At 50.8% G+C, this 11,360-nt stretch overlaps 1 protein-coding gene across 1 annotated transcript; it reads left to right on the top strand.

The window, feature by feature from the left end:
- Positions 1 to 5,379: 5,379 nt before the first annotated feature.
- On the top strand, positions 5,380 to 11,326 carry BO72DRAFT_378266 (uncharacterized protein; the record flags this gene model as incomplete). The annotated part of the gene is made up of 7 exons (XM_040941301.1): positions 5,380 to 8,149; positions 8,198 to 8,395; positions 8,448 to 8,499; positions 8,556 to 8,902; positions 9,422 to 9,567; positions 9,637 to 10,632; positions 11,027 to 11,326. The coding sequence occupies 7 exons, from the start codon at positions 5,380 to 5,382 to the stop codon at positions 11,324 to 11,326; spliced, it is 4,809 nt and encodes a 1,602-aa protein (XP_040801089.1).
- Between the last annotated feature and the right edge of the window lie 34 nt (positions 11,327 to 11,360).

Below are 11,360 nucleotides of genomic sequence, written 5' to 3'. Positions count from 1 at the left end.
GGGCGGCGGGGACTGGGTTTTTTTTTAGCGTCTTTTCCAAGATTAGAAGCCACTCCCCGACCACACTCCCCTAAGAGAAAGAGAAGAAAGAAACTCAAAAGAACAAGGCCCGTATAAAACTTGCTTAGACAACCAGACAGAACATCCATGGTGGATAAGCATCCACTCCTCTGGTCTTGGAAGAGAGAAAAATCCCTGATGTTGTCTCAGCCATGCTACCACTTTTACGGGTTACGAGCCCTTCCTTGTGCTTTGTTGAGAATCGGTTTTCTATCCCACTCACTGCACGCAGTAAGTAACTACTCCGTAGTTTGTGGGAGTAGAGAATTGTTGCACAACGATCAAATCAAGTGCGCCACCAATACGCTTACACCTTGTTCAGAATTCCGATGCAGTAGATGATCTAGATGATCTTAGCAGGAACGGAGGACTATTAATCGTCATAGGTGCTTCGTGGCGCCTCGTTTGCGCCATGCAATGGAATATATATCTTTCCGGTACAGTACAGCTCAATCGAGACTACCGTATTCAGACAGCACGATGTGTACACAGTATGCTGTACTCCGCGACATCAAGCAGTTCATTGTGAAGAAAGGATCACCGAACTCGCCTGGTGAGCTCTTCTGGGGAAATGGTCTATGATTGGTCCATCCAATGATCATGCTAGTATTGAGCGACTAGACTACAGTACTACTCCGTACTGTAGCCCTAGATATCCTCCATGAGTCCACGATAGTGATGACAGGTGGGGACTGGCCATTCAGCTCCAAGGCTTTTGGCGGCCAAAACATCCTGTAGTTGTGCCAAAGGTTACCGGCCGCCATGCTAGCTTAAAATCATTGTTCAGATCGACTCCGACTGCTTCTATGGTCTAGTGTAGATACAATCATAGTTAAACGAGCTACCCTATGATTTCAACAAAAAATCACATGGTGCAAGATACGAGGGCTCATCGTGCATGAAGAACGGCGCTCTCGCCGTCTTTTAGGAAGCTAAGCAGGTGGTAACTAACTAGCGGCCAATTCACCGCTGGTTTGCAGCCCCATTCCTCTGGACCATAAATTGAGAGAGAGAGAGAGAGAGATGTCACTGAGACAACAGTCCAGTTTCTTCCAGAGACACACTCCCTAAAACAGGAAAGTCCCGATGCTCGACCAACTACTCGTTAAGCCGAACCGGGTCAATAGGGGCGGGCAGAAGGATGTTTAAGGAGAAACAGGAGGGGAGGTGGAAAACAATGCAGCTGCCTAGTCGTGCTAATTCGGACACGAACCCAGCGTCCATTGTGTTGTTATGATTGTGATCCAAAAGTCCCTACTCAGACTCCCAAAGTCTTCATCTGCACGATGAGGAAAGCTTAGCATTAAATCGTCGCCGGGCAGCGGTACCACGTCGCACTTGTGCTGGACATTCTGTCCTACATTCTTCTCCCACTTGAACAGCTATGTATGCTTGTCTATCCGAAGCTCGGTCGACAGAGGGTTATTCGGCATGGGTTCCAGGACCAGAAAGAAGAAGCCTGTGGAGACAAGTAACATCCCATCATTGACTAGGAATCTTTGTCTTGCAGACGATGGGACTTTGCAGCAGCATGCGGGAAAATACTGCTCCGTTGAATTTCAATTTGATCTGCCGACAGCTAGGTTACTGTCCCTGCCACACTTAGACATAACAGCACTGGGGCATATCGTGCTGGAACACAATATTGTACGCTGCATAAGGGCGAGAATTGGACAAAAGACACTTGCCTACGTACTCCGTGCTATACGCTGACATGAGGGACATTGGCCGCCGGCGGAGATGAAAGAGGAAAGCCGGCATGCAAGCAGTCTCCCTTCCGGTCCTGACCCAGGCAGCTAACCGACTGTCATTCCCATTCGAATTGACTGCGTTTCTAGAAGCCTGCGACCAATTCGAAGTCTGTGGCCTGACCGGATACAATGCACTGAATGATAGCTCTGTTCGTGGCTAGTCCTGTCTCACTGCTGGAATTTGTTCGCCAGAGCTTGGGCTCGCAGTGTCAATGGCATGACGCGTAGAGTCAGGAAGGTTGGTTTGTCAACTGCGGTCCGAAGAACCCGGGGCCATCGAGAATCAGTCACTCACAGACAGGGGACGGACGGAAACTGAGAGACCTACTTCTTATGGTCACTGAAGTAGTTGCTTGCGATCTCCTAGCAGCTGAAGCTCTGTGGTTGAGAGAGTTCAACGCTCATGTCTGCCTTGACTTACAATACGTGCCTGCCCATAAGACGCATCTAGACGGAGCAAATAACCACAAGACAGGGGGATCTTCTGTGCAAGGTTACATTCCTGAGGTGCCTAAGTATGGGCCAGAGTATGCCCGTCTTCAAGAGACTGGAGATTCGGTCTGTGATCCATGATCTATGAAGTGTTTCAAGTACAGTACATGGTTGTTGTGCGATCCATCAGTGATGGCTTTATCACTTTTCTTGGTCGATCACCATCACCCAGCAACGACAGCCATCATTTGAGATGATCTGCCGAGCAAACGCGGGAAATGATTGACAGCAAACAAGAGCATCCCAGGAACCCTTGCTGATGGTCTCGTGCCGTTGCGCCCAATACAATGGGAGATTGCTGGACGACTGGCAATGGATTGAGGAAATCCGAGCAGGATTGCGACTAAATTGATTAGTGCGGTCTGAGGACACACTCATGTACGAGTAAATATGCTCTTGTAAGCTGGTGCATAAACATCTGCGACTTTCAGCAATTGATGAGGTTGTTCAATGGCTTTGCCGATCGCCATGACTCGTAGGGGACTGTATTAATTGTAGGGTAGCTAGCCCTTTGTAGTGGCATTGAGTCGCATTGACCCTGGGATAGAGACCACCACTATCCTAGGTTTATTGAGGTGATCATTTCTCTCGAGAGTTCTACCAGGTAAGGGGAGGCAAACATAGTATTGATGCCTGGATGGTAAAATGGAGGAACTATCACCATAATTACCTATCCCCGGTCGCCCCCCCTCGCAGTGGCAGCCAGGCATTCCCAGGGAATAATGGTAATAACAATCCTCTACATGGATGGGCGGGAGTGCAAGGTTTCAATGAGCGACCCACCCAGAGCCAGACTATGACCATATAAGGCAAAGAGCGGTTTCAAGATTTCAGGCTGGGATCAGCCAACGGATGGAATGCATAGCTTTGTGGGGCGGGGGGAGAAAAGCCAACTAAACAGCCCACCAACCCGTCATGGATTGGCCCTCAGCCTTTCTAATCGGTTCCTCTGATAACAGGGGGGGCAGTTGATGCTGATTCGATTTGATTCAACCCCGTCTCACCCCCCAAGTCCACGTCAGTTTCAACCTGCGGCGGCCAGTTAACTAGTCTATTTCCCTAGACAAGTGGATATGATGGTCATTTACGGAGACTGACCCTGCTCCTATCCGCCGCATACGTGTCCAGCGTCGTGGTCGTGGTCGTGGTCATTGTCGTCGCGTGTCATTTGCGATTGAGGATCATCTTCCAGCTTTTCCAGGTTCTTTTGTCTATTGCCTACAGAGTATGTCGACAGATCGAAGGGAAGGGGCTGTCGAAAGGATTGCCGCCCGAAGAAGGAAGCGCTTGTTAGCTTGGAGCGAGTCAATGAGCGCAGCATTCAGCGAACCCCTCCCCCATACCGGGAACAGTACCGAAGCATAACAGACGAAAATGATCAACTTATCCGAATGAGGTACAGTACGTAGTACGGAGTAACTTACTCTGTATCCGTAAATTGATAGAATATATATGGACCTCCCGTTATGGCCGTGCTGGTTATCACCACGTGATTGACATGCTTATGGCCCGGAAAAATGGGGAAGGGGGCGCTGCTCAAGGTTGTCAGCTTAGTTAAACATGCCTATACTTACTTAGTGGAGTAAGATACTCAGTCAAGTGCCTCCTACCGAAACCACAATGGGTATTAATAGATTCATAGGATATCCTGTACATCGTAGTAGCTTGATGCGTGAGACCAGCAGATGGTAAGACATCAGGCCGATTTGTCTGCACGTGAGCATTGACTTGAGAAGTTTGCGGGGACGCTGGTTGTCGTGGCTCGAGGTTTAGTCAGTTGTGGTTAGATAATAAGCGCAATCAGTAGAAAATACTCAAAGGGTTAGTTACTCCATGGTGTACTCCGTACTGTGTACACATACTAGAGTGATCATTCTCGTAGTGGTAAGTTAGTGGACATTTGCAGGGGCCGGAGAATGGCCCTTTGGTAGGCAAGTACAGTGACTTAAATTGGTACCTTCAGGCCTAGTACAGTAGTACCTACCGTAGTACTCAGTGACTTTAGTACTGAATACGTGGTAAAACTGCCTTAGGAACTCTTCTGGGCTTTCCCCTCCCAACCCAAATCTAATCCCTCGGTCGCAAGTGAGACTTAATACCACGGGTTCAACCGTCCCCATTGTTTTGTGCCCACATGTTCTTTTCCCTGGTGCTGTTTATGAATTCCCTCTAATCTCTCGGTCTTTCTACTCTCCCCCCTTTCTCTCTTCCTATTGCGCTGTTACTCTTTCCACTCTTCTTCTTCTTCTTCTTCTTCTTCTTCTTCTTCGTCTTCTTCCTTTTTCTTCCCCTCCTCCTTCCTTACGTGCAACAAGTGTTTCTTTTCCAAATAAGTCGCAAGCAGCTGCTGGACCAGCGCTTGGCAATCTCTCCCTTTCTAGAGTTCTTATCATCTGTACAATACAGCCGACGGCGCATCGAGCAACTGTAAGGCGCCTGAATTCGTCTGCACAAGCGTTGTCCGGCATTATAACTAGCCTTCTAATGTAGGTCATTGCCTATTTCCTGCTACAATATTTCTTTTGGCTCGTTTGCACCCCTCTCACCCCCTGAGCATTGCTTGATAACCTCATCTCCCCTTGGTTCTATGGTCTCCGTTCTGAATGGTGGTTTAATTGGTCTTGGTAGATCGCTTGTCCGCGTCTCCACATCGGTCAACGAAGGCAATCGCGCTTGATTCCCCTCATTTGCAGGGAATCCCTCTGGTCGCAATTCGAATCCTTGACTTTAGCACTGGTTGACTTCAATTCTTCACTGCTGCTTTTGGATCTCGTCCAGCAGCGCATAACAAACAACTCCGCGAAACCGACGTCTTGAGCTTGCCCGCCGACCCCCTCTCGCTCTCATAGAGTCACTATTTCATCCGGTATACTCTGTCCTCGGCTACCTTGCAATCGACTCCAAAGCTTCATCCAAAGTCCCTCCTGTCGATCAACCCTCTGTCCAACCTCCGAGCAGCGCACGAGCACTTGCAATCCAAGATTAGGTGGGGAAACACGGACTGGCATCAATTGGCAATGCTGTAGAGCAACTCATAGCAAATCGAAGGAATATACCCACAGGAGAACTGGCCAGAATGTCCACAGAGGACCCTTTTGCTTTCCTCGGCGAGGAACAGAAACAGACACACGGCAAGAAGCCGCATTGGAGGGAGAAATTGTTTTCCAAGGACAAGAAAGCCAGAGGATCTACAGACCAACAGATTGAGGCATTCTTGGGACCTACTCGCTCCAAGTCTTTGTCCTACGGTGCAACAACCACTCAGCGCGAACTGCGGCCGCTGCGTCCGGATGCTGCTAGTCGCTGGCCCTCTGCCCAGGATGTGCTCAATGCCTCGTCCTCAATCACCGCTGCCCATGATGTTACTCCAGTAGCGGACTTCACAAAGCCTCCATACAAGAGTCGTCCTCGAAAAGGAGTGAAGGTGAGGTTTGCCGATCGGAAGCCCGAAGTCATCGGAGAAGGAGGAGACGAGGTAGAGGTTCCAACAATGGAAATATCTTTGTGTCGAAACAGGGCTCAAAGCCTGGAATCAACCGAGTCAGACAGCCAGTCCGAGCCGGAAGAGCCTCCTCAATTGCGTCTCGACACCTCATTCGGAGGAAATGATGCGCCTACGCCCCGTGAAAAAAGCCGCGAACATCCTAAGGCACTGGCACTTGGAACGAGAGCAGAGGACTGGAAACCTCTTCTCCTCCATAATGCCCAGGATGCGGATTTCTTGATGACCCTGAGTCTGGGAGAAAGAGGCTCCCGTCTGTCATTTAGAGCCTCCCCAGAGTCGAATTCGTTTGCGCAACGCGTTCGGGCGAAGATGCAAGCTGAGGAGGGTCTTGCTTTGCAACATCGACTCTCGGATCCTATGTCGCCCGGCGATGAGAACGAAACTCAATCTCCGGCTCTAAGAGTTCCGGATAGCCCTAGTTCGACTTACGAGACGCCGCCGATTTCTGAGACAGAGCCAACCCCTCCAGAAAACCCATTTAAAGACTCTCCAAGTCCTCCCTCGGTCACCCGGTCTGTGGCGTCGGAGAGACCTGTTCTTTCTCCGGTTCTGTCAACAAGTAGCAACATACAGACTCCTTCCTCTCCGATTCGCCAGCCGAATCCTAACCTACCCGTTCCAGAAGTTGCAAGCCGACCGTCTAGTAGAGATGCGCGAGAACCCTCTCGCAGTCCACAGCCGCCGAAGTTCTCTCTCAAGTCTATTGCCAATCAGCTAGGTGACACTGCTTTCGCAGACTTGAAAGGGTATGTGGTACAATTCCGGGACCCAATTGAGATTGCCGCCGAAAGTGCAAAGCCACTTGTTGGAACCCCACTCTCAGAATGGATGAGGGCAGCCTTGTGGTGGTTTTTGCGTGGAAAAAAGAGACTAGAAGCCTATGCGCGATCGCGCCCTTCGAGTTCGAGTTCTGGTGTCCGGTCACCCCAGACTCGACCCGCAGAGAGCGCGAAGCAAGCGGTCGTTGATCTCGCCAAGGCATTGTGGATTACCGAGAATATCGTCCCTCAACATGAGGAGCTGGCTCGATACGGTTCAATGAGCGTGGATGCTTTGCTTGCTGTGGCAAGTACGACTGGCAACAAGGAGCTGGCAGATCTTCTAAGCCTGAGTCAAACCATATCGAATCACTTGCGGTCGTTGGCGATGTCTATCAAGAGGAACAATATTCTGATGACTCTGGCGCAGGAACGTTCTCCGAGTGACATTGACAGCACCGTCTGGGTTCAGTATCCTGCTTTTGCGCCCGATGTTGCTGCGATTTTATCGGGGACGGCGACGAAATCTCTCCTAGTTGACACCTCTGGGAAAGCACACAGCTTCGTGCAGATGATGCCACTTGGCGATACGAACCGCTATTTCAGCTATGGAAGCATGTTTGTCGACGTCTGTATCACATCGAGCGACGATGATGACAAGCAACATCCTGTACCATGCGCTTTGTCCATCATCCGGGATAGGGCTGACTGGTACGTTTTTGCGGCCATAACTAGCCAGAGCGATCTGGTCAATATTGTGATACAATCCGATAAGAAGAACGGTCCTACGTGGGAAAGTGTCAATTGGCACGTCCGGTCACACTCAATGCGCGTTAAGCTTCCCCGCGGCTTTGAGTTACATGTTCAATTCCAGGAAGAGGATTTTAAGAACATCTGGAACATTGTTCAGTACACCTCCAAGACCGAAGCGAGTCTCAAGCCAGAGAAAAACGAGACATTAATTTACGAGAATACCCTCAAGACTTTCCGCTACATTGACTCTGTAACTCCCAAAGCCTTCCCTTCCGAGCCTGTGGAAAGATGTCGCATACGCCTCTTCGAGAGAACTGTGCCGTTGACTGAGGGCACAGGCCAGCGTATGCAGCACCAGGGCTTCCGGATAGCGATACTTACCAGTCCGAAAATCAAGACTCTGAGCAGTGTGCGTCACATTCTCGGAAGTGGCGCCCCTCTAGTCTTTGGCCTTCTCCGTGGTGACGATGGGGCACCTGCTCTTCTTCTGAAAGTCAAGGAGGATGGTAGAACCAGGTCTATGCTGATGGCATTCGAAGAGCTCGAAGAGCGAACAATGTTGCATTCTCTCCTGTTGGGAATTCTTCCGCAGGAACGGGAAGCCAAATCATCGGATATCTCTATTCGGGCCTTTACACTTGAGCAGCCCGCGGATCGAGCTGCGGGAAAACCCGCTAAGGAACATATCCAATTCCCCGCTGGCACGATCTCGATCATAGATGAGCAGTATACACGACCGGATCATGGTTATGGCCCTACCGTTCTTTCGGAGCATTTGCGTGCCTTCATCGCGACGGAATGGGGTTCGGTTACGGACCGTCTCAACCTCGGTACGTATGTGGATTTGATGAACTGGTAACATGGCTGACGTATTGCAGGCCCTGGTGAGTTGAAGCTTGGCCTTGATGTCAACAATCGAACAGGTCTTAGCCTATATCGACCAGGCCAGAAAGATCTTACTGTTTCCGTTGCGGAGAACATGGTCATTCCCGAGATGCCTGATAAACTGACCGACTCTCTCTCCAAAATTATGGCAAACCCGACGATTCGACGCTTCGACTTTGCAACCGTGCAAGGTACGGTCCCTACACTCCTGGCAGCATGAAGACCAATTGATTGTCGTTTTAGATCTCCACACATTTCAACAGGCCGTGACAGGGTTCAGGGTGCTTTTTGATAGGTAGATTCCCAGAGAGCCTTTCTCTCTCTTTTCCTCCGATGCTGACGGAATAACAGTGTGGCCTCATCATTCGCCATCTCACGGCGTCGTATGGTGGTTCCCATCACCAAGAAATGGGAATCGAGCCTCGCCCGGGTCCAGGTCATCCGTCGGGACAGAGTCGTGCAACTTGTGGCTTTCCTGAGCGATTTCCAGTATGGCAGATGCATGAACTTCGTTCTCAAGGGCACAGACACTCTCGAGCCGTTCGGCAAATCCGGCAAATTCGGCGTCCGCATTGTCGATGCTAAGTTTGCGTTGCCGAAATCCGACGACGATCCTGCCTCCAACTTTGTCTCTCTGGATACACCGGATTACCCAATGGAGCATGACGATATCTCGATTGCCTTCGACTCTGAAGCAGGTATGTATTCGATCTTTCACTTCAAACGTTTGTCCTCTGTTTGTCTAGGTATCTAATTCGCCGGGGTGGTGTTGTGTAGACCGGACCAATTTCCAATCCGCTGTTCCAGGCTCCGTCCGTGAACCATCCCGGATGGGCTCGCTTCGCCGATAATCCATACGCCCGACAGTTTCTCCCCACTCAGACCCGAGACAACTCCTTTCGTTTCCAACCTCTTATCTGGTGTCGGAACCGCGTAAACTCACGCCATCCCAGCTCCACCCCGCATCAGTCACGTGTCGACTCACCGCCATGGAGAAGCTCTTTTCCTTCCCCCACTTTTGTTTCAAGTCACCGGAAGGGCGTGCCGCAATCCCCGGCTTTGACCTGCCCCCCTCTCTTCCCCAAACCGCCCTTTTCATCCATATTCCCTATTTATCAAATAAGCTCCTGTGTGACATAGCACATACTCCTCTGCTAGGGCTGTTATTGCTACTTTCTCGTGGAAAGAAAAGTACAAGATGGCTCCTGCAAATCGAGAAATGGGAACTTCCACGCGCTCACTCCATGCGGATGATGCGCTAAATGTGGTTTCAGACGTTGCTCCTCCAATTCACGTTGCCACTACTTTTCGGTACTCCGATAACCCTGACGATCTTGTGCCCTTCGCAGACCTTACAGGCGACGTATGTCTCGAGCTACCCGTATGAATTTCTCTGGGCGCTTCTAACAGTCATGCCGCAATATAGAATGAGCGGGACAAAACAGCACACATATACTCGAGACTGTCGGCTCCCAGTTCTACGCGCTTTGAAGCCATTCTCTCATCCCTTCTCAATGGCGAGGCCATCAGCTACTCTTCCGGGTTGTCAGCCCTGCATGCTGCCCTAACGCTGCTCAACCCTCGCCGTATCGCGATCGGAAATGGCTACCATGGGTGTCACGGTGTGATCGCACTTTTCAGCCGCGTAACTGGACTTCAGAAGCTGGAACTCGACTGTCCCGCGGAGCAATTAGAAGCAGGTGATGTAATACACTTGGAAACGCCGGTGAATCCCGAGGGAACCGCATTCAACATCGAAGCATACGCCAAGAAGGCGCACTCGCGAGGGGCGTACCTTATTGTCGACGCTACGTTTGCACCTCCGTTCCTCCAAGATCCGTTCAAGTGGGGCGCCGATCTGGTCTTGCATTCGGGGTCCAAATATTTTGGGGGCCACAGCGATGTTCTATGCGGTGTGCTTGCCACTCAGCGCGAGGACTGGGCTAAGCAGCTACTTCAGGATCGGATCTTCCTGGGCAGCGTTATGGGGAATATGGAGAGCTGGCTGGGTGTGAGGAGCCTGCGGACTCTCGAAGTGCGGGTTCAGCGCCAGAGCGAGAACGCGACCAAGCTTGTTTCGTGGCTACACCAAGCGCTTTCCGACCAGAACCCTGCTTCTGGTAGCGACGAGGCTTTGGTTCAGGCAGCTCTTGACAGTGTGCTTCACGCGAGTCTGCAGAAGGAAGATGAGTCGTGGTTGTTTAAGCAGATGCCTAATGGATTTGGACCTGTCTTTTCGATCATCACGAAGACGGAAGATTACGCTCGCAAACTCCCTAGCAAGCTTGCTTTCTTCCAACATGCTACTAGCCTTGGAGGAGTTGAAACGCTTATTGAATGGCGGACTATGTCGGATACCACGGTCGATCGCCGGTTGCTGCGGATTAGTGTTGGTTTGGAGAATTGGGAGGATCTTCGCCAGGACTTGGTGACTGCATTCAAAGCTTTAACCGAGAGCAACTAGATTATGCGATAAGAATAGAAAGTAATTACTACAATCAGTATTTGTGTGTAAGGAATAAGGGTGCGCAATGCGTACTGTGTAGTGAGCGGGGCTGCTTATCGCCGCCTCCTTTGCCGCGGTTCTTCTCTTATCTCTCTACAATAAAGTTGCATAAGTTATTAATCTGACAACCTCACCTCCGAACCGCGCAAACAAGACGACTCAACCCTAACAGCTCCTCACCCGAGTCAAGTCAACCACCTCCTTCTTCTCTCCAGCCAGGTGTCTCTCTCTCTCTCTCTCTCTCTCCATCTCTCAAGATTAAACACAACCTCACACCTACCCATCCATCCACCATACACACATATCGAGATAAAAGCAAACGAGAAGAAAACCAATCAACCCACTAGCAACAATGTCAACCTTCCAGATCCACTACTTCTCCACGGCCACCAGCTACACCGGCAAACAGACGGAGCGCCTGCCCGCGCCCCTACCCCTCGACCAACTATTCCCGCTCCTGGAGGCGCGGTACCCCGGCATCACGGCGGCAGTACTCCGCAGCTGCGGCGTCAGCGTGCGCGAGGAGTACGTCGATGTCGAGGGCGAGGATGCGCGCACGGTGGTCATTGGGGCCGGTGATGAGGTCGCGGTCATTCCGCCGGTTAGTTCGGGGTAAAATTTTGGTGTAAGTATGTTCTGAGACCGAGTTC

This window comes from Aspergillus fijiensis (assembly GCF_003184825.1).
Source record: "Aspergillus fijiensis CBS 313.89 unplaced genomic scaffold BO72scaffold_24, whole genome shotgun sequence".
In the NCBI taxonomy this organism is placed as follows: domain Eukaryota; kingdom Fungi; phylum Ascomycota; class Eurotiomycetes; order Eurotiales; family Aspergillaceae; genus Aspergillus; species Aspergillus fijiensis.
The sequence above is the reverse complement of the archived record's forward strand: the minus strand, read 5'-3'. Positions and strand labels throughout refer to the sequence as shown.